Genomic DNA, 23,357 nt, shown 5'->3' with positions numbered 1-23,357 from the left:
TAACCTTTAATGCAAAGTCATTGTCTGTGAGCTTGAACTGTTCAGTTTGACTTGGAAATTTAGTGTTACTCCATCAGGTAATCAGTTCTCTCCAGGCTGCTTAAAACTATTTTAGTCTGAGGCCAGCCTACATTTTCAGGATCAGTGGTAACTTAGACAGCTGGAGTTGGCTTGTTTTTAAGGAAACAAGCAAAGCTGAACCTGAGAGGCAAGGCAGCTCCCGTGAGTGCCCTCAGCTGCCCCCTTGGCTGGGGTCAGCCCATGCTCTGTCAGCCAGGCTGCTGTGGCCTCAGACTCAGCAAGGGACTCGGTGGCCCTCAGCTCCTTTTTGCCAGAGTCACTCTGCACATCCCAGGCTTGCACAGGGAAGGTGTTACCGTGCTGTGGCAGTGTTGCCTTTAAGCTGCTGTTTAGTGTAACAGTAGCCACATTAACATGCTCAGTACTAGCAGTTATCTTTGGGGTTAACTGATAGATTTTTCCAGACATCAAACTGGATGGGTATAGATGGATATGCTATGGATATTAGAGCTAATTTTGTCTTTTATGTGCCATTTTTATTTCCTTGCTTGGCATTACACCAGTATTATGGTGATTAAATGCTGAAATTGTAAGCACAGTCTCTTTGTTTTATGGATTTTAATTTTTTCCTTATTTGTAATGAACACTGCTCTGTGAAGAGATTGTGTCCTGTATTATTACTTTAACATGCTAGCACAGCAACTTTTTGCTAGGGAATCTGCAAAACTTAAAACAAGAAATATTTCAGTTTTAAAAATGCAGTAGTTTTGAATTTTTCCTACAGATATAATATGAAACAGCATGGTAACTCTTCAATAACAACACCAGTCTCTTTTTTTGGCAGTGACATTACTAATTCACTACCTGCATTGGTAACCAAAGGTTAAAAATCACATGGAAATCATTGTGAAACTTCACATTTAGAAATAGTTCAGAGATTTGATGTGCTCCTTGTGATCATCTTCACAGGTAAATACTGAATGTTTTTCATTTAGGGTCATGTAAAGAGAAAAGAGAGTTTTTGCAAGTTTGTGACAAAAAGATCTAGTTGAACAATTTTTTGGTAACATTTTTATGTAAACATGTAATCTTCAAGTGGGAAGAAACGCAGAATTAAAGATAGCAGAAAAATAGGATTGTGAAGATGTAATTGTATACCGGTTTTGTAATGTGAATTTTAAATGTATTCCTAGAGTATGATTTTTCATAGCTTGAAATTGCCATGTTACCTGATTATTGAATATGGAAAGCTGTTTGGAGGATTAATGAAAAGATTTTTCTATTTGCTTGTTATAGGAATTAGAAAAATACTCATTCTAGATCAGTAGGTACCATCTTAGTGGCAGGCAACTGAAAGGTAACTCAAATGATATAACTTTGTTGTGTCCATCATGATAGACTGTGTTGTATAAATGTTTGTTCTTTAAAGAAAGAGAATATTAAATATAACTTGCATTGCTGGGTTAAATAATACAGAAAATTAGTACATTGTCAGTTCAGAATTGTATGGCCTGCTGAATAATGTACTTTTTAAACAGTGAAAAGTGATAGCAAATAGTTGAACAGTTTGGGGTGTGGGGAGGGAAACAAGAAGTTTCATATGCTCTGTAATTACTGAAAGGATTTTTTAAACAAGAAGTTAAAATGAACTTTCCCATGCAGGTATGCTGTTTTCTGGCTCCTCTAAGAAGATAATTTCTAAATTTTACAGTTTTGAGCTACTTGAGGTACATTGTAGCACCTGAATTTTTTTCATATCTCTAAATTAGTTAGAGATAGTATCTACAGAGAAATTGTTATTTTTATAAATTATACAGCACTCTTAGACAACATAACACCAAAATTACATGAAATTTGATAAATTTTACTGGATAAGAATGTGTCTGAACTAACTTGTGTTGAGCTTAATAAAATACCTGTTTATGTCAATGCAAGCACTACCAACTTTGCTTATGATCACAATCATGCCTGATTAGAAGAGGCTTTAAAACATAAAGTTTTGTCTGAAGAATCTTTCAGAAAATTCTTTAGACTCTTTAAAGTTGATTTTTGGATAAATATAATTGTAACCATAAGAGAAAACCATCTCATGGCCAGTTCTTACAAAAATATCATTGAAGCTGATGTAAAATGATGTTTACTTGAAGGTGATTGCCTCCTATACAGGAACAAAAATGAAAGGGCCACTCTCTGGGCCCTCTGGTGTGAATTTCCTTTCTAATTAGTACTTCTGATCAACTCTGATGGGACAAATATGCTGGTTTTCTGTGCAGTCTAGGGAAGCCTTCCAGCATTCATCCTGGATAGGAGTATTTCAGCTATCTGATGTGGTTGATAGTGTGTGTGCTTTTTGTGTGCCTGTCCTGATTGAGCTAATTCCTGAGAGAAACAATAGCAATGAATCACTCATCAAATGCTGTCATGATTTTTGTTAATTGGTTATGTCTCTGTGGCTTTGATCTCCCCATGTGTTGTGTTATTGAAAGAAGCTAAAACCTGGCAAAGCTTTTGCTAATGTAAAGGTTACTGTATGTTCAAGAATGTATTCAGTGCAATTGTGTTCCATAAGAACTTCTCTTACGTAGACTAGAAGGAAACTATTTTAGTCTGACTGTTAGATGGGGAATATTAAATGGGCTCTACCTCCACTGTATTAACCCTTGAGATTTTCTCCCCAGGTTTGCATTCATCGCGTTAGATCGTGCAGCAGCATTCGCTTTATAAAATCAAAATATGTGTGCGTGTTTGACAAATCTGCCCTCAAGTTTAGTCATCAACAGCGATTATTCAGAACATCTGCTGGTAATCTTTTTCATAATAAAATAATTTCTTTTATTTTGCTATTTTATGAGTGTTATGTTAGAGGTTTGCATATGGCTGGTATGTAGATTATTTCTGATGCATTCAGATTTTCTGTCTGGTAGCTTGTATTTAATATTAAACATGCTATATTTTCTTATTCTCTGTTTCAAGTGTCTTGTGGCCAAATTGTCCAGTTTAAGCTTTCTGACATTGGAGAAGGAATTACAGAGGTGACTGTAAAAGAATGGTAAGCTCTGCTTTCCTGGAAATACACTAAGAGATCAGCAGGTAGTTTAGCAGCTTTAGCTGTATGATCAATGAGTTATCTGAGAATATTTTTTGGGTTACTAGTGAGGTTTTTCAGGTTTCATTTTGCACATTTTGGAACCTTGTACATACTGAGCTTTTTATTTTGTTTGTTTGCAGTCTCATATATTTGTGAGTGGAAAAATTGGAAGGAAAGGGCTGCACCTCTATACAGGCTTTTCCTTCAGTGATTGATGTTTTTTGTGTTCAGGTGGCCTGTCTTTTGTTATGTTTACTTAAACTTAGCTTTAGAAACAAATGGTTAGTCTAAAGAATGCACATAATTTTATCCTGTACCCCTCCTCTGTTGCCTTTAGTAAAAGATTTACACTTCTAAATTCTTTGCAAAAAGCCAATGATGCATGGATGAAACAAAATCAAAGTGTACCGTGAAGGAAGGCAGTGTTGAAAGGCCTTGTTCTTTGTACAAATACCTCTCTTTGCATGGAAGACAGTGTTCCCTACTATCCATTTCCTTTCTGAAACTGATTGTATATTGATATGTTGGAACCAACAACTTCCTTGCATTCAGATTAAACTGGGCTCGTTGTTATTTATAGATGCTTTATAATCTGTCAGGAAAACTCTACTAAAGTAAATGTAATATATGTGTAATGATATTAATAATAATTTTGTCATTTCACCCAACAAAGAGTTCTGTGGCAGTCAGACAAAATGCATGTAGCCATCATATCCAGTATGTAAATTTTGTTTTCTCATCTGGAATGCACTTCCATATTGTAGGATGTATGTTATTGAACTTAGCAAAGGAATACACAGAACAGGTTTTTACATTGACTGTGTTTCCCAGTAGCCCAGTAGTGTCTTTCCTCCCAGGTACATAAAGGAAGGTGACAGTGTGTCTCAGTTTGACAGCATTTGCGAGGTGCAGAGTGACAAAGCCTCTGTTACTATCACCAGTCGTTACGATGGCATCATCAGAAAACTCCATTACAGCATAGATGATATTGCTTATGTTGGAAAACCGCTAGTGGACATTGAAATAGATGCTTCAAAAGGTATTGTAAGCCATTTTTTTCTCATGCATATTTTGTTTCTTGTCATAAAACAATCAGTGGCAGAGAAGCTTGCTTTTTCCTCCTGAAAATCTTGAAAGATTTTTTTCCCTTTATAAAGTCAAGGAATTTGAGTAGAGAAAGTTGTGATATTTATTAAAGTTTAAAATCTCCTAGACATTTCCTCTTGAATATTTAGCTTAAGCAGCAGCCTTTAGTAAGCTGTGTTCCCATCCACATTAACTCAAAGTAAATCGTAAAAACTTCAGGTTTCACAGAATGGTTGAGTTTGGAATTTAACAAATGCTTACAATGTAGTAAAGTTAATATTTTTCTTTTCATTTGCAGGTCTTGCTTCGGAAGAAGATGTTGTTGAAACACCTCCTATGTCTCATGAAGAGCATACTCACCAAGAGATAAAAGGCCACAAAACATTGGCAACCCCTGCAGTTCGTCGCCTGGCCATGGAGAACAATGTAGGTTTGCTGAATAAGGTCCTGCTGCATTTTACCCAGCTTTTACATGGCAGTTTGACTGACTAGAAGAGCACTGATCTAGAGGAAACACTTGTTCTCAAATACATTTTACAGTGTGAAAACTGTTGTAGAAATGAAGAGGATTGTGCTTGAAGTATGCAGTCAAATACCTAGTGGGACTAGTGGGACTTTTGGATGATTTGAACTATGTTGAATACCTAATAAACTACAGAAAACTGCAAATATGTTGGATGAGAAATGGGAATAATTTTTAACCATAGCTCACAATAGAAGATATTTTTATGTTGCTGTAAAACTAAAAGATCACTGCTTGTTATGTACTTTTCAGATTAAATTGAGTGAAGTGGTTGGGACGGGAAAGGATAACAGAATCCTTAAAGAAGATATACTCAACTATTTGGCCAAACAAACAGGAGCTATTTTACCTCCATCCCCGAAGGCTGAAATTGTCCCACCTCAGCGGAGAGCAGAGGCTGTGCCAGCTGCTCCAAAGGACAAAGCGCGCAAAATTCCCGTACCTGTTTCCAGACCCATTGCATTTGCAGGAAAAGATAAAACTGAACCTGTAACAGGTAAATCATGAAATATAGTCTTGAGGCCATGGTCACGGTAGACTACCAGTACCTGTTGCTCTGTGAGTAGCTGATTCCTTTTGATAGGAGTGTGTTTCATGTGGTTGTTATGCAAGTGAGCATTCAGGAAAACATTCTCTGTAAGAAGCATTTCTGCTGAAATTATTTTATTAAATATTTGTTCATGTTTTGGTTGGATGGAGTTGGTCTGCAAATTGTACTTGCTCATTCTTCAAGTGTATGTTGAAACAGGTAGGAATTCTAAACATGGATTTGTCATGGTAGGAATCATTATGTAATTAGTGGTGAAGCGCAGTGAATTTAAGTGATTATCAGTGTTTAGTAAAAGCATACTGCACTATTATGTGAGTAACATTCATACCTGTTCTGGAGAATAGTGCCATAAAAGACACTAAGGTAACAAAAAAATCACATTAAAAGGGGAAGATTAACATTTTTTTGCTTGCCTTTCAAGCAGTGTTTATTTGGAGAGGCTGGAAAGCATAATCCAGATTATCATATTATGATTTAAAATCTATACATACATAGGAGAGAGATGCAGTAATATAATCTGAAGTATTACAGTCATCAAAATTGAGTTCTATGAACTCAATAACTCAGTAGGTGCTCTTTATGCTGTTCTTCTTCGGTCATGCTTTGGCTTTGGTTTGGTTTTTGTAAGTTACGTCATTTGGTTAATGGAAACAGATGAAATTTCACCATTACTTCACAGAAGCTCATTTTGTTGGTTTAAGAAGACAATTAATATTTTCCAGGTTTTCAGAAGGCCATGGTAAAGACTATGAGTGCAGCCCTGAAGATCCCCCACTTTGGTTATTCTGATGAGATTGATTTGACTCAGCTTGTTCAGCTGCGAGAAGAGCTGAAGCCTCTAGCGGAAATGCGTGGAGTTAAGCTTTCCTTTATGCCTTTCTTCATAAAGGTGAGGCCTGCAGCAGAGCCCTGTATGGAGTACTTATATCTGTTCAATGATTGTTGTAGATGTATCTCTATCATCTGAGTTATGGCACATTTCAGGAAAACTGGTTTTTTGTCTATTGAGCCACTTATCAATTTACAGTTGGAATTGCAGCTAGAGTTATATAGTGTCATTGAAGTTTTTGAAATAGTAATGGGAAAGGATAGAGTGCCTTCAGCATAATTTAATATGGAGGTAAGCATTACCAGGTGTTTGAATCACACAAAACAAGTTTTTGAAATTGTCAGTATTTTTTGAGCTCATATGAAATGCATCATTGTTCTTGTTGGTGTTATGATTATAATCTTTGTATTGGTAATGAATCCCTTAGGTCACTGACTGTTGTTCCTTCTGTTGTTCAGAAAAGCAGGCAGTTGTGTTCATGTGCAGTGAATGTACAGATTAGTCTGGTTATGCTATAGCACTCAGAGTGCTGCCTAAACACTCATTCCATGTTGTTATTAATCTAAATTTTATCCTACCATTACTTCTTTTCCATGGAGCTCTCTGCTTATAAAATCTAAAAATCTATTTTGTTCTCTTTTGTTATATTTAACAGGCAGCCTCTCTGGGATTGCTGCAGTATCCCATTCTTAATGCTTCTTTGGATGAGAACTGTCAAAATGTCACATATAAGGTTTGTAAACTATGGATAAATGTGAGCAGAAAGTGAAAAGTAGTGTCTAACAGGGGCCTTTCAGAATGTCTGAGCTAATTATAAGAACCAAAAATTATAGGGTTGTGCAGGAAAATAATTTGTGTTTCAGATTCTGAGATCTAGATTTGCTTTGTTGTTGGCCTTATTTCGCTAGTTTTTTAGGTAAAAGTAACTAAACAATAACTTTGTTATTCAGACTTGCCTCAAAAATGCATAATAATATATTATTTCCTATTTTTCACCTGAATGTGGGCCAAGCTTTTAAAATGAGAACATTTTAAATATAATACAACAATTTTTGGGTTTTTTTGTGCACGATAGTTCAACCGTTCCAACACTCAACCCTTATATATTAAAGTACAGTCTTGATAAAAGTTACATAGTTTTATACAAGCTGCTGGATTGATACTTCTGGGAAGCAAGTATCTATTTTCTTAAGTGATGTGTACTTGCACCTTGCAATACAAACTTTTTTGGGGCTGTTTTATAAATATCTCTCAGCATCCTTATATTCCTTCCAAAACATAAAAAGAGAGTTAGCTAAGATCATCTGTAGTGGAAATGGAACATGGAGTCTCCCTTTGTTGCAGAAAAGCTGCATAGCTCATGACTGAAAAGTTTATGGTGTTTTTAGATGACTATGAACACACCAAATTTCTTTTTTTTCTTCTTTTTAATTTTAGTGTTCTCTTTAAAATATGTTATTTATGTTTTGTTACACATATGATCATCCTAAAGTACAATGTTTTCAGTGTGAAGTTGATTTCAGGACTTTGTATTCTCTGAAGGTGGAATTGTCAACATCAATTTACAGTTTGCAGATGTGAGGCTAATTTTAAAAAAATTATATCCTTTTCTCCCCTCAAAGTTGTATGCAGGAGTTGCTTACTAAATACAACATTTTCCAGGTTAAAAAGATAAATAAGGAAAGTGTGATTGAAGTGGCTTTTTACCTAAAATACATTTTATGTTGACAGCTCGTATTAATGTCTGGTTAATGGCACTTGCTGCAGGCTTCACACAACATTGGAGTTGCAATGGACACAGAGCAAGGTTTAATTGTCCCAAACGTGAAAAATGTTCAAGTCTGCAGTGTGTTTGACATTGCTGTGGAATTAAATCGCCTCCAGTCCTTGGGCTCTGCAGGCCAGCTGGGAACAAGTGACCTCACTGGGGGAACATTCACCCTTTCAAATATTGGCACAGTAAGTACAGGGAAAATGGAGCTGCTTCTGAAATGCAGCTTTTCTGAAGTTTAATATGCCAAGAACAAAATCTGTAGCAATTAATTCAAGAGGCAATCTGCTTAAAAAAAGTTCTTAAATAATAACCCCATTTTTTTCTTTTCTAGATTGGCGGCACTTATGCCAAACCAGTGATACTACCTCCTGAAGTAGCTATTGGAGCACTTGGAAAGATACAGGTATATTCACTTTATCTCAGTGATGAGAGTGTTAGCTAAGGTCATCTTAACACAAATGGAGCATGGAGCCTGTCTTTGTTGTAGAGAAAATGCATAGCTCATGACTGAAAAGTTTGTGGTGTTTTCAAATGATGATGCACATACCAAATGTTTAATTAGAAGTCTCTTACACCAAAGATTTGTATTTATTTTCCAGAATTCTTTTTATCACATCTATGTTTAGCCTTCGGGTTAGTAAGAAAAAATATAAATACAGTTTTGCAAGTTTTGCAACATGACAATAGCAATTTTGCTATCAGGAGGGAGAAAACTTGAGAAGTATTCTGAAAATGAAGTTCAATTTCATAAGCCAGGTAGCTGAATCCATAGAGAATTTTGGATGTGAAGGCAGTTTTTTATATTTTCTGAATCTCGGGGTTTAATTCTTTAATATAGACATTGGAGCTCAGTGCTGGAAATGAAATTAGTATTAACTGAAATTACCTCTATGTTCTTCCTCTGAGCATTTTTTTAGAGGTGCTTTAAAGAAACTGCCACTTTGAGAACTAACAGTGCAATAAAGTATTCAGGAAGAAACTTTGGAGTCAAGAAGACCTTTTACTACTTCAGGATTTCCATGATGGTGGAAAAAGGCTGTGACTGTTTATTATGCAGGATTGCAATATATTCTAATCCACAGCACAAACAGTAATGGAAAGGTCTTGGTTTTTAGCATGGTGCTACTGCTGTCTGTCTAATTCAGCAAAATGTTGTAATTTAGATCAACAAATTAGCAAAAACAAGAAAAAGCAAATTTGCTAATGAAAGTATTTAATAATTCTGTTTTGTTCTTCCTCTGATTTTTAGGTTCTTCCTCGGTTTAATAGCAAAGGTGAAGTATTTAAAGCACAAATAATGAATGTGAGTTGGTCAGCTGATCACCGCATCATTGATGGAGCTACCATGGCCCGGTTTTCTAACTTGTGGAAATCTTACTTGGAGAACCCTGCTTCAATGCTGCTGGACCTTAAATAAAGGAAACCATGGCTAGAATATGCCTTTAAACTCTGTGGATTAGACTGAATAGTTACACAAGCTGTCTCTGCTAACATGTGCCCTTTGCTACGTGCATTATATAATAATGTTATGTGGTTGAAAGTTCTCAACAGCTGATACCAGTCACAATTAGTTGTTGCTTCTTTCATTTTGTATTGCTGTAATTTCATCTACAGCAGACTGTCAACCTGAGTAGGTCACAGCTTCTGAATGTGGTGGTGGAATGTCTTTATTTTGCCTTTTATAACAATGATTGTCAGGCTGGTGTGACTGAGTGCCACTGCTCTACACCTGCAGTATTTATAATCTGAAGGGAAATTTTGGAGGGGAGTACTCATAGTTCTTCTATTTTGGACACATAAATTTGTTTTAACAAATAATATCTGAATTCCTAAAAGGGATTATGCAAAAATCATGTACAAATAAAATGCCTTTAATGCTTCTGCTGTAAGATGTCCAGAGAGCTTTTTGTTGTTTAACTGAGTTAACCTCTTAAGTCTTTTGCTAATCCACTTTTTCTGGCAATTACTTGCACAGGTACTCTTTATCAAACTGTAAATGAAGAGGCCATATTTATTCAAATGCTTACTGACAACACTGATTTATAACTATCAAGGCCTTAATACTCTCTAGAATATCCTGTATTTTTAAAGGCTGAAAGTAGTTTCAGCCCTTAATGCTTTCCAGTTATTTTTGATTTTTATAGAAAGCATCTGTCTGTTAAAATGAAATGAGAAAGAAAGAGAAAACAAAATAAAAAAGAAGGATCTTGTTTTATTATTCTCTCATTAGGTAAACCTGACAGTAAGCTGATCATGATCTTGCATTCTGTTATTGATATTCAGATACTAGAATCTGATCGATTAATCAGATTAAACAAAGAATGGATATTAAAAATTACTGTGAGATAAGGACTTCTTAAACTCAGACACGAGGCACATAATGAATAGGTTCAAATTAATGGCTTTACAGCAGAAAACTTATGTGGCTTTAAGGTAAAATAAACAGATCATGAGGATTGCACTGCTGATTTAATGGGAGATATGAAGAAAACTGTTGGATATAAATACCTTCTAAACCCATAAGTTTCACATAGACATGAGAAAAGATTGTTACATAGCCTTAAAAATAAATTTGTAATGCACAAAACGGATATTTTCTCCTTTTTTTAGATATATCAAAAACAGGAGCATTCTTCAAAATTATAGACCAAAGTTGTCTATTGCATTTAGCTGTGAAGATGTGAGACAGGCTACCAGAGGTAGAGTCCCTGCTATCCATGATGCTGAGACTGAATAAGAGAAAAGCTGGTAATGTATGGAGTGTGGCGCATCCATGTAAGGTGCTATTAATATTTCTATTGTGCTATAAGGGTCTTTTATATAAAGGTCATTTCTTGTGAAGTTTGACTGTTATATCATGCTTATCACCCATTTCATTTTTATCAGATTTATTTATTCCTAATAAAAAATGTAAAGCCACAAAACATTGGTTTTTTTGTGAATTTTATGCAGGCAATCCTGTATGGGTGACTCAAACTCTTTCTTCTTGCCTTAAAGAACATACTGTACTCAAGGCTACAGAAGAACACAGCCTAATGTCTACTTTTCCACAAGTATATTGTTGTGGTAAGGGCTTAGTCTGAAGGCTTAGGATATTTTTTAATCCGATGATTACTGAGAAAATATATTGGGGAAATAGAAGTGTATGAAAGAAAGCAATAAAATTACTTTGAAATACTTAAGACAGAATAATTTCACTTACACAAGGAGAAGATTGAAAGCTAAAGTACTTAGTGTCTTTTTAAGTAGGTAATGGTATTCATGTATTTAGTTGTTTGTGGGCTGGAGAGGGTTGGGTTTTTTGTTATAAAGTTCTGTGTGATAGAGTTATAACCAAATTAATTATACTTTTAAAATTTAATCTTCACATTTTATACTCCAGCTCAATTGGTTAGAACTATCCAGTTTTATGGCTTCTGCCTCCAATAGTGACCATGTAGTTATTGTTGTCTCTCTTCCCATTTGATTGAAGTAAAAGATTCTGACAGACTTGTTCTTCTTTTATCTTCTCCGAGGGCTAGTTGAAGAAATAGAATGTTAAATATTTTTCATGATTAGAACTATGAAAAGGGGTGAGTAATAACCCCTCTGCACATCCTGGTAAAGATTACTTTTCTGTCTGGACTTTGAAAATTTGCAGTAATTCTTCAGCATTGGCAAAAGTAATGAGTAAAATACTAAGTGATGTAATACCTTTTCTCATCTGTTTAGTCAATGTTGCTGTTTAATAGCATTTTGAAGCTCAGAGAAACATTAGTAAAGAAAGCAGTCATTTTTAATTCAATACTAGCCTTTTTTATTTCTAATTGTCATTTTTAATTCAAAACAAACTTATTGTGTAGCATAACAATATTCCTTTGTTCAATTTCTGTTAATGGAAGTCCAATTTAGGGGAGCCCAGTCACACTCAGCAAACTGGGAAGGCTTCAACAGTGGTAAATGCTTGGGGGGGGGGGTTGCAAAATGCCTCATGTGATGCCTTCTATTCTCAGCATAGGTTAAAATTAGAACTAGACTGACATTGCATTGGAGTCTGAGTGAGAGTTTTAAATGGCTTTGGTAATGCAGACAAGATTCATAATTTGTCTCTGCTCTTGTCCAGAAAGCAATGAGTCACAGAAAATCCTTGAAAACACCAAATAATTAAGGTGAGTTGTTGTTAAACTCTTTCTGATGCTTGGAGGTGAAGTTGTTGAGAGATCTGATTACTTGGGAGTGAAATTGCAGTTGTTTTACAGCCATGCTTGGGAATTCACTTCTAAATTGTTGGCTGTGATGGAAGATTATTATGGTTTTTTATTTTCTTGATGAATAATAAGGTCTAAGAACAAGACCTTTTTGATGGAACCCAGTTACATGATTAAACCATGCTGAAAATAGTCATATACTTAGGTCCTTTGATATTTCTTGGTTCTAAGGCAGTATTTGTTGAATGATATCCGAAAGAGAGTTGCCCAGAGTAAGCTTTACTAGAAATAAGTATTGGTTTGACTGTATAGTATGATACTGGGTTTGGTAGTACAACTATTAAAAAATGTCTCTTTTCTGCACAATTTATATAAAAAGATTTCTAGTTTTCTATCTAAGAGGGCTTGTAGTTCAAAAAATGTCTCTAAACAACAAGAAATGATAGATTAATTAATCACTTGATCTCAATAGAAATTTAATCTTGAAAAAAATCAGGTAATTTGAATTGTAACCACTGACTGGAGCAAAAACTTCATGCATACATAGCATTTCTGTTGCATGTTGGGATGGGGACTGGGAAGGGTAGTTACTCTGATGACAACTGAAAGAGAAGTTAATCCTTCAAACTAGTAAATGTGATCACATTTATGTGGGGAAGGGAAAAAATATACAGCCCTCTCTTTACAGGAAAAAATCCAATCCCTCTGTAAGAACCCAAAGGGCAGACTGCACTGCCACGCTGGGGTTGCCATTTGTATCACTTGTCAAATCCTGCCATTTTTCCTTAACAAACAGAGAACACATAAGAATCATAAATATTAGTGCATTAGACCAGATTCTTCTTTATTCAAGCTTTATAATTTGATTTTGTGCTGTCTTTACAACAGGAAGCAATCCTGACATTTTACATTTTATTTGCCTGCACATTTTGACTTAATTTCAGACTTTACAAATAAGTACATGTAAACATAAAATAGAATGACTGCCAGTTTGAGCACAAAAATGATCACTAAGCAACTGTGATTTATCCAGGCTACACAAAATTATAACAGAAACAAATATGAAAAAAAGATTGGTTCTAAAAGACACACCTGCAACAATTATTGTAGAGAAATATATGTATGAAAAGACATGAAATTTCTCTTTTGTTGTTACCTACCTGCTTGTTTGGAAGAAAGTTATCCTTACTTTTTTAGTTTAAAGCATATATAGGACATTTTTCTTACTTGCCACTACAAGTATCAGTAAAAAGTTAGAAAGGGAGCATTCAGATCATCAGTGTTCAGAGTACACTGCTGCTGGCACGAAGTTTAGCCCTGCAAGCTTATCTGAATATCAGTATCTTGGCTCCAGTAATGGCAATAAGAATGGTTTTTAGAGGGATGCAGTGATTAGAATAAGGGAGTATCCTATTTTGCTGCTCTTCAGGACAATATGTATTAATTATCTCACTAAAAGATACATAATGTCAAAACTTTAGACTGAGTTGAATTTTAAATGTGAATTCAGATACCCAGGGATACACAAATGTTCAAAGAGAAATCAGGATTTAAATACATTTTCCTAAAGGTAATGCATTACTAACTATAAAATGCATTGTATGGAGTTAAGCTATGAAAAAAATGAATGCAAATAAAGTATACTAATTAATTTCCAGGAACATTTCCGTTTCTGTAAAGTGCAAAACTCCTTTAGTGACAAGTATCTATATCAGGTAGGTGTCAGAATGCAGCTATCAGAATTGAACTGCCTCAGATTGCAGGTAACAGTTTAATGTCTTCCTGGCATGGGAACACATGCTCAAATCTGCATTTAATAATTATGGCCAACACTTAGCCTTCCATTGAAGGAATGAGAGAAGCCGTTGTTCACTGAATAAGAAGAATTCAGTGATTCCAAAAATATCATTTCTTATTATAATAAAATTTAACTAGGTGCAATTATCTATTTTTATGTGGAAAAAGCAGTTGATAGAATCCTGTCAGTTCTTTATATTAACTCATTTGATAACATAATGAAGTGGGTATCGCAGTATTTTAGTTTTAATGTCACTGTCCCCATCTGGTAACCCGTACCTGAAGTGGTGCATTGAGCCTGAAATTCAGTCAGATTCCTGCAAGCAAATCTGAACATGTAAAGGATCATGGCTGAAACTGCAGTTTGCCTGGGAACATTCTCTGCTGTGAAAACACTCTGGGAAGTGAGAATACACAAGATAAATGAAGAATTACAGAGAGAAAAGGAGTTCAGGCAGAGGTCTGCAGGAAGGTAGGTAAATTGTAACTCTTTATGTGAAAAGCTAGACCATATGTTACGTTTCAGGAGACTGTAATTGGTTTCTTCAAATTCATGCAGACTCTAATTCCTTAGTTGTTACTGCAGCAGGATTCCCAGTGGTTAGAATTTATCTAATGTCTGTGATAAAAATATTAGTCTATAGATTAAATTCCCTGAACTCGGATACTAAAATCCTCTGCTCTGTAAATGTTCTAACCAGTGAAGACTTGTTATGCTTTCTTCTCCACTGAGGTATTAACAGGGTTGCTTGGTGTTCTGTCTGGCCAGCAATTTTATGACATTTTAAGAGGTTTAGGATACTATTTTTGGTACTCCTAATTTATCAGATGCGTTTGAAGTGGAACAACAAATTCAAAAGTTATTCATGGAGAATACAAGCAGAAAGACAGAGAATGACCTCGTCATAACTCTTGTGAAGGTATCCTTTGGAAATCAAGCTAAAAGAAGCTGATTGACTTATTTTCTTGCACTTATATGTGGTGGACTGGAAGGCTTTCATTTTAGGAGTCTGCTTCAAAATGTGCTTTAGAACTTAATTCCACATGACTTTATATTCTGTGGTCCTGCTGCAACATGTTGAAAGTGAATTATGTCCTCCTTCTAAATGCAGATTTAAAGAACTGTAAAATAGAATTCCTTTAAATTACCTCAGCCAAACATTAAGGGCTTTTCTTGGCTCCAACTGATAGTATATTAACATCCAGATAAAATTAATGCTATTTGACAATAAGGTGCTTGTGTATTTTTCCAGAAAATAGATAGGATATAACATATAATTATTGGCTGTATTCATTGTGGCACCACTGGCAGATGATTTTTCCCTTGTAGGCTACTGCTTGTCTGGGAGGAGAGAGCTGCTTTAGCAAAGCTCAAAGAAAAAGTTATTAATGAAGGTGGAAGAGCAATTTTAAGGATAGAGGAAGAAGAATGGAAGGTAGGGTTGATAGGAATGAATGCTGCTTGTGTTGAATGACTGGTGCATTAGAAAACTACTATTTACAACTTTACACTTCCAGTGGTACTATTTGTGTTCTATTAACTGCTCACTGTGCTTTGTTAACAGTGAACTGGGACACACTGTTGTAAAGGGAGTGTAAAAGCAAGCTGGGTGGGTTTTAGTCCTGAGAGGCCTTTCCTAATATATTGATGTAAACCTTTATAAATGTAAACCTTTTCCGATTATGTATGATATTAAAATCGTATCAGTTATCCTTGCTATTTCTAGCATGTTTTAGTTATCAGGATTCATTTTGTAACCTCAGTGTTACAGTATAGCTTAAGAAACAGAACAGGCTGTTAGTGTTTCAAATAAAACTTCTGCCTCAGCCTGTATTCTAAGCTGAATTTCTTCTGGTTTGTGTTTCTTGTTGTAGACATTACCTTCATGCTTATTGAAACTAATCCATCTCCAGGAATGGCAGCTTCACAGAACTAGTTTGCAGAAAATTCCTCAGTTTATTGGAAGATTTCACAGCCTTGTTGTTCTGGATCTATCCCGGAACTCAATTGAAAGTGTACCTAAAGAAATTGGTGAGCTGTGCTTTCTTTTATTTTAAGCTGCTTTTCTAAGAAAATTGGCCTCACACAAATGTACCATTTTTGTGCCCTTTGCTTGTCTAACAATCCTATTGGGTAGTAAGAAAACAGATTATTTAAATCTGACAACGAGATAGAGATTTCCAAACCATAAATTCCCTATAAACTAAAAATGGGGCTGGATGGAAGAGACATATCACTATGAAAGCTCCCCATGGCAAAAAAAGGACCTGTTTGCACAGCAGGGGCTAGACATCAGAATGCAGCAAAGTGATACTGAAAAACAGACTTAATGCTCTGAGTCCATGGCAGGAGTAGCCTAGTCACAATTTTTTGGTTTTGGGTTTTTTCTTGAAGCACTCCACTATATTGCAGTCCTGTACTAAAGAGTCCTGAGGTGCTACTATTTGCGGTTTGGTGATTTTTTTTGTTTGTTTTGTTTCGTGAGAAAACAGAGCATTTTTATAACAGTAAAAGGATAAGGCAAAACAAATAATAGTGCTTCAAATAGGATAAAGATTAACATTTCTCATTTGTGCTCTCTGCAGGCCAGCTGACCAGCCTCCAAGAGCTGCTTCTCAGTTACAACAGAATAAAATCTGTTCCTAAGGAAATAAGTAACTGCATCAGTCTGGAAAGACTGGAACTGGCTGTCAACAGAAGTATCTGTGATCTTCCTCCTCAGGTTTTGACAAACTGTTTAGTTTTGTTTGTTGCATATTTTGAATTTATCCAAAGCCAATTATCATTACGCGTTGCATTTCTGTTTTCAGATTTGCTGTGAAGCTGTGATTTCACAGTACTCCACACTGATGTGAACAACCTTTCCATGACTGGTCAAACTGAAGCCACATGAGAAGCACATACACACACCTGAGTATCTGAAGGAGCCAGTCTTTATTTTGGCCAGATAAATGACTTGGCAGTGCATAGAGGGCAGTGACACACTCCATATCAATTTGTTTAGGCTAGTATCATCACTGATTTAGCCCACTAAGAATCTGATGCCTTAGCACAGAGAAGTTCTCTTTTATGGTTGAGAGTACAAATTCATACCACATACCAGGAGACAGCTGTAAGCATCTTTACCAGAACAGCTAGATCTGAAAAGGGGTTGTGTGATTTATACAACTGCCTGTGCAGAGGTGAACAATTGCTGTTCTCAATGTTGAAAACAATTATGAGAGAATGAAAACAACTACTCACCTACTATTGAACTTTAATTTGAACAGACCAAAATGTAAGATCTGCATGTGTAACTATTACTCTCTTAGATAGGGATGACAAGTATGTAACCATATTTACTTGTTTTAATTTATGTTAAAAAAACAGTCATGGCACTAGTTGACAGCAATCAGTGCCTTGCAAAAATGAGTGAGTCCAAATAGCAATAGCATAGAATCTTCAGAATGGAAATATCCACTATTAACCAAAATCCAGAAGTTACAAAACCTATGTGGATACAGGTGGCAGAGTGTAATGTAGAAAATCCATAGTTCTGTCCAATGGAGACTGCAGTGATGTGAGCACTGGGAAGTTTTGGTTATGTACACTTGAGAGGCATTCAGTGTTGAAGCTATTGCACCAGATCTGCTAGAAAACATCTTTATACCACTTGAACATTGCAAAAGCACCTGAAGGCATGATTCACCAAAGGACTTAGGTGCTGTGATACTATGTTGCATTTTTAGAATGTCTTGCCAGGGTAGTAGACTTCACAGCATGAAAGATGTCATGATTCACTCAAAAATGCAGTCCATGCAATTTGATACATAAAAATCTAAATATTTGACTAACAAAAAAATGGCATATTGCATGGATTATGAAATTCTAAGGATAGCGCTGTCTTTACCATTCTTTTTCTTGAGGCTTGGGGCATATCTGCATTGTAGTCAGCACTATGGCACTCACTACTGGGTGGGAGATAAAGTTCTGCTGCCTTATCAGTTCCCAACCTATCTACCTTCCAGGCAACACTGTTATTGTCAGGTCCTATCAGCTATTGGAACTCAAAACCAATTTGTTTACTGGCTCCAAAATGTGTTGTAATGTTTCTTAACACTGCTAGATTACTGCTGTACTGCTGCAGCAGCTACACAAAGTTGCATTAAATCTCCCCTTCTTTTCAGCTCAGTGATTTAAAGAAGCTGTCACACATAGACTTGTGCATGAATCAGTTTACTGTCATCCCTTCAGCTCTCCTCAACATGCCAAATCTAGAATGGTTAGATATGGGGGGAAACAAACTCCAGGAGCTTCCTGATGCAATTGACAGGTAAACACAGCTCAAAGCTCATCTTAGTCTTAATTCCACTGTACTGAAATTCTAATTAATAAACACTACTTCTAAAGATAATTTTTATGTTAACTTCACTCCAAAGTCAAGATTTTATCAGCCCTAATGTGATGTTTGGATAAGCTGGAATAATCCATTCAATTAACAATAAATTCAGTATCAACTATAAGGTTAATTACGTATTGTCAATCACATTTTTGAACAGAGGTGATTATCTTGGATATGGGGTTTCCCTTGAGACTTGTTGCACTATGAGTCCTTCATGTGGCTGAAAAATTAATTTTATATTAATGACTGAGAGGAATAATTCTATGAATCTTGATTTACTGCACAAATACCTATTTTTCAGAATGGAAAACCTCCACACCTTATGGCTCCAAAGGAATGAAATAAACTCTTTGCCAGAAACCATTGTTAATATGAAAAATCTTAGTACTCTTGTTCTTAGCAACAACAAACTTAAGGATATTCCAGCTTGTATGAAGGACATGACAAATCTGAGGTAAGAAAAAGCACCAGTAATATAAGTGAAAATAAGTGGAAAATACTTTTTAAAGTCCCCCTTGTGTTGTAGATCATAGAGTGATATACTAAGGGAGAGGAAAAGGCATTACCACAGTTGTACAGATCAGCATAATTACACAGATTCACAACAATTAAGGATCTCGTGAAGTAAGCTCTGTGTAGTGAAACTTAGTTAAAGATGTAAATTATGATAGTTACAGTCTCACATGAAAAGTAGACTATAATACATTTTCTAATTTCCTAGCCCTCCCACTATAATTGCCCTTTGATATCACTCTCTAAAAGCAAGAGCTTGCAGAAAAATGTGGCAGGCATTAAAATGACAAAAAGTAGAACTTTGCCATTGACAATTCAAGCATTCAGAATTAAACAAAATTTATTAGGTTTAAGGACATGGATGAAACTCTCATGTACTTGATATAAAAAATAAAAAGTAATGTAAAATCTTAATTGGTAAAATTTTAACTACTCCTTAGTGTACTGTGACAGAAACTTCCCTGTTGTTAGCATTTTCGTTTGGATTATTGGATGCTGGCTGTTTTAGAGAAAGAATGCTGGTTTGCATAAACCATGCCTAACTCAGGAAGACAATTCCTGTCCTCAGCTCTTTTGGAAGAACATCCTTAACTAAATATATACAAGCATAGGCCCAAGGATGGAACAGGAATAAAGAGAGACAGGACTGGCTCCTGCATTGCAAAGCTGGGAGGAGCCACTTGCACTGTTCTCATTCACTCACCTGTTTGTGAAAGATCAGTACATCTGACAGTGGGGTCAGAAACCGAAGACAAAATTATGAGGACCACAATGTTTTTTCCCACCACAATCAGTTACTGTTATAAAGCATCTTCTTAGCTAACTTAATACTAATGATAGAGTGGTGAGTTTAGTATAACAAGAACTTAATTTCCTTCTGCTTAAAAGAGTGTTTGAGAAATCTTAATTCAGTTTCAAAAGAATTATTTTCTTTGGACAAAACTAACTGCAGGATTAACCTTTTCTGGTGAATTCCTAGATTTGTCAACTTCAGAGACAACCCACTGGAGCTAGAGGTAACACTCCCTCTGCGTGAGAACACAGACGAGGAGGAGCAACAGGAAATGTTTGGCATTGACTTCATGCACATGTACATCCAGGAATCACTCAAGAAAACAGGTATGGCTTTTTTATTAATTCTGATCTCTCCATAATACAGTGAGGAAGAGAGGGATAAACTGGATAAATAAAACCTAGGATATGTATAAAAATGAAACATGAATAACCTTCTTAATAAATGAATAACTTTTTCCAAAAAAAAAATAATCTGTAAACAGGCTTTTACTGAGGACAGGGGCACTTTTAACAGGAGTTGGCACAGTAGGTCTCCCACAAAGAGCACAGATTCTGGTAGGAACATACTGGAACCATGGAGCACTGTAATAAATGTGCCTGAGTTACCTATACCATGGATAAAGAGAAGCTGATGACTGTCTTTCATATTTGCAATTTAGTCAGTTTACATAGTGAAGATCTTCTAGCATCCTTTAATTCATGAAGCTCAACTTTTCCTATTTTTGGATGTTGTCCAGATGGTACTTCCAGAGGAAGATGAGAAATGTCTATGTTCCCAAGATACATCTTTTAGCAATGCACTATCAACACCTGCTAAACAGATGTTTCTCACAACTTGCTTTCCCTGACACAAAATACAGTCACTTAAACAAACACCCCCTGTTTTATCCCATTTCTAAAACATGACAGAAATTTGCTGTTCATTGTCTCTGGGGTAACAGCTTTAATGTTGTAGTAAGAGATCCAAATAAGCACTTAGGAACAGATATTCAGTTGGCAGCTGTTACTTGCAGCAAACACTTCACTGCAGATATAAAATGATCTCTCTGATCTTCATTCTGTGCTTTGTGAAGGCTTAAAAAATGAATGTAATGCTCGTTTTAGAACACTAAGCCAGCTTTTTTCTTATCAAGATTTCATGAATGAGTTATCAAATTAGCAAAAATATACCAAGATGACACTTTAGACATAAGTTTTCTTTCTGAATAGATTCTCTAGCAGCACAGGCTGATCAAAGTACTTAGGCCTACTTAAATATTTTCAGAGGAAATACAAAGCTATTCTGAACTTCAAAATGAGAATAAAGTATGTCAACTTATTTTAATCTATTCTCTTTCAGGAAATGTGGAAAGTTGTACTTCTGGTTCTCCTCCTGTCATGAATCCTAATGAATAAAGAATGTAACTGTGGATAGAAGAAAATATCAAGTACACTTCTTCACAGCAAAGAGGCTACAACAGGTTTCAAATATTCTTAGGGATTTTATTTTTCCATTGATGAGAATTGGTTTGCATATTTGTAATTCCCACTGAAACTGGAAAATAGAAGACCTTTTCTTGGGTACAGGAAAAATGATACAGGTTTTTTTTTTATAAGAAATGAAGTCGTTTTTATAAAAACCCAGATGAGTTTTATAGGGTTTGTTTTTTTTCCCTATCAATTCCAAATCTGTCTCCTGTCATATAGTTGGCTCTGGTATCACAGAAGGATTTGGGACAGCTGTCAACAGGACATTCTCCAAGGACACAGCAGACTCTGTATAATACTGCAGTGCAGCCTTGTATCCTTGCTGTTGTAAATACTCAATCCGCCCGTGATCAATCAGCCGTTTGCAGAGGCAGCCCAGCTCCTTCCGCTCCTCAACACTCAGTATCCTGTTCCACATAAAGGAAGGAAGGAATCAACAGCTGTCAGAAAATAGTTTTGGTAATTAACATTAGTAGTTAAGCTTAGAAAAATTACTGAAACCATTTTAAGTTCATTTCGGTCAGGTAAGCATGACTGTTGAAATATTATGAAATGTGTGTCCATGAAAATAATATTTTTAAAGTAAAATATAAGTTTAGTAATTAAATTTTCTGCAAAATTAGTCCTTTTGAGGACCCAAAACAATTTAATGTTCCACTATACATAGCTTTTCTGTTGGAGTCCATTTGCTAGGGAAGAAAATGTACGTACCCTTGTAAAGTATCAGAACCACTTGCTGTCCTGCTGAGCGTGTGCTCATGTTCTTCTGTGTCATGAGTTTGATCTTCAGTGTCTTCACTTGTAGAAGCTTTGCCTGTGGTTTCTTGCATGCCACAAGTGGCCCAACTACTCATTCTCTGAAAATAATGGAATTCTACTGGTCCTAGTCCTACTGATTTAAAGAACTCTCTGCCTACATAATGTGTCCAGTCACACTTGTGATGGCAACACAGAGCAATAACAATTCCAGCTACAGGCTTATGGTCTTCTGTGGTGCTTTCATTACCAGCAGATTTGTGAGGAGCCACCTCTGTCTGAGCAGCTCTGCAGCGTTTTGGTGCAGGCTCTTCATTTTTTCCATCACAGCAAGTGGTGTAACTTTCAACCAAGCATCTCAAAGCAAGATCTGGGAATGAACAAATACATCCCCCCAAACAAAAAATATCCATAAACACCATGCCATTGTTTATACAGGCTGTATCGTGGTCAGCAATGTGGTTCCCACAAATAAATATAAAATTATACATCACAAATTAAGCCAAAAAGCAAGTTCAATGATAACTAAAAATTACAAACGTGCTTTGAGAACATGAAAACCCTAAATGTGGTTTCTCTGGAGCTTATAAGAGCTTATCCTCTGAAATATTTGTTCTGCAAAAGTGAATTTAATAGTTTGGTTAAAAAATTGGCATATTGTAGGAGAATCTCCTCCCTGTAAAACATATGAGCATTTGCTCTAAAAGTTTGATATCCAGGACATAGTCTATTAAATATGCACATGTACTTCTTAAAGGCTTAACTGTGTCATCTCTGTCACGCTACCTATAAAGGTGTCTTATTTGAGATGTCTTTCTCCACAGAGTAGCCATATAACATTAGAAAAACTGTGTTAGGTTAAAGTTATTGGGAGAGAAACACAATCTTATTTGTGATTGGGATACATATGCAGACAGCCAATAAAATTATAGAAAGAAAGTTGTTTCAAAGAAGAGGCAACTGTGCTATAAAAGTACTCTCAAATACATGACCCCTGCCACCACACACTGTTCTCTGTCCTAATCTATTAAAGGCAAGAAGGGCTTCCCTTCTGCCTAAAGTGTCCTTACACCTATTATCCTTTTACTGTTCCACTGGAGTCAAGAGATATTTAGAATATAATTACTGTGTTCAACAAAAAAGGTTTACAGGGCAAGAACAGCTTAAAAGGACAGTTTGGAAGATCAGTCTATTCAGAGTGTAAGGCTTTATATCCTGACTTTCTGCAGTTCACACATCTGTAATTCATACCTGTTGCAGCACCACACAAATGCTTCCCAATTCCTACCACTGGTAACTTTTTCTTCTCCAAAATAGGTACCTTATCTGGAAGGAAAAAAAAAAACAACCAACAAACCCCCATGCAATCCACCACTACCCCTGCACCTCTGTTTTTTCTGAATAATATAATTTCAGCACACTTAGAAATCAACGTTTGCCACTACTAAAAATACATTAATTGGCACATTTTGTTAAGACAAATTAAAAGAATAGGATGCAGTGGCTGGGAAGCACATTTAACCATTTCAGCCTTTCTCTACTGCCTATGAAAGGTTAATATGACATTAATTCATTTCTGCTGACAGGTG

The 23,357-nt window shown here is 35.8% G+C and overlaps 3 protein-coding genes across 3 annotated transcripts in view; 2 read left to right on the top strand and 1 right to left on the bottom strand.

The window, feature by feature from the left end:
- Positions 1-1,670: 1,670 nt before the first annotated feature.
- Positions 1,671-10,795, top strand: DBT (dihydrolipoamide branched chain transacylase E2). Its single transcript, XM_031057917.1, has 11 exons — positions 1,671-1,748; positions 2,700-2,823; positions 2,995-3,070; positions 3,967-4,148; positions 4,494-4,621; positions 4,971-5,214; positions 5,991-6,157; positions 6,753-6,830; positions 7,865-8,056; positions 8,203-8,274; positions 9,121-10,795. The coding sequence occupies exons 1-11, from the start codon at positions 1,686-1,688 to the stop codon at positions 9,286-9,288; spliced, it is 1,494 nt and encodes a 497-aa protein (XP_030913777.1). The 5' UTR covers positions 1,671-1,685; the 3' UTR covers positions 9,289-10,795.
- Positions 10,796-11,771: 976 nt separating this feature from the next.
- Positions 11,772-21,166, top strand: LRRC39 (leucine rich repeat containing 39). The gene is made up of 9 exons (XM_014307468.2): positions 11,772-12,019; positions 14,141-14,327; positions 15,186-15,291; positions 15,731-15,887; positions 16,442-16,578; positions 18,023-18,168; positions 18,539-18,691; positions 19,730-19,869; positions 20,885-21,166. The coding sequence occupies exons 2-9, from the start codon at positions 14,203-14,205 to the stop codon at positions 20,938-20,940; spliced, it is 1,020 nt and encodes a 339-aa protein (XP_014162943.2). The 5' UTR covers positions 11,772-12,019; positions 14,141-14,202; the 3' UTR covers positions 20,941-21,166.
- Positions 21,014-23,357, bottom strand: part of TRMT13 (tRNA methyltransferase 13 homolog) — a gene marked incomplete at its 5' end in the record, with an annotated part of 5,687 nt that continues 3,343 nt past the window's right edge. The window contains 3 exons of the mRNA XM_031057868.1: positions 21,014-21,419; positions 21,724-22,138; positions 23,020-23,094. Of these exons, the coding sequence (XP_030913728.1) occupies positions 21,224-21,419; positions 21,724-22,138; positions 23,020-23,094 (686 nt within the window). The remainder of the gene's footprint in view (positions 21,420-21,723; positions 22,139-23,019; positions 23,095-23,357) is intronic.

Source organism: Geospiza fortis, unplaced genomic scaffold (assembly GCF_000277835.1).
Source record: "Geospiza fortis unplaced genomic scaffold, GeoFor_1.0 scaffold403, whole genome shotgun sequence".
Classification (NCBI taxonomy): Eukaryota; Metazoa; Chordata; class Aves; order Passeriformes; family Thraupidae; genus Geospiza; species Geospiza fortis.
This window is presented reverse-complemented; position numbering and strand designations above follow the sequence as displayed.

Coding starts and splice junctions, on each gene's coding strand:
- DBT (XM_031057917.1), top strand. CDS start 1,686: ATGCTGTTTTCTGGCTCCTCTAAGAAGATAATTTCTAAATTTTACAGT. Junction 3,071..3,966: donor GAGGTGACTGTAAAAGAATG/GTAAGCTCTGCT, acceptor CTTTCCTCCCAG/GTACATAAAGGAAGGTGACA. Junction 8,275..9,120: donor GAGCACTTGGAAAGATACAG/GTATATTCACTT, acceptor TCTGATTTTTAG/GTTCTTCCTCGGTTTAATAG.
- LRRC39 (XM_014307468.2), top strand. CDS start 14,203: ATGGCTGAAACTGCAGTTTGCCTGGGAACATTCTCTGCTGTGAAAACA. Junction 14,328..15,185: donor AGGCAGAGGTCTGCAGGAAG/GTAGGTAAATTG, acceptor TTTCCCTTGTAG/GCTACTGCTTGTCTGGGAGG. Junction 18,169..18,538: donor CTTCCTGATGCAATTGACAG/GTAAACACAGCT, acceptor CCTATTTTTCAG/AATGGAAAACCTCCACACCT.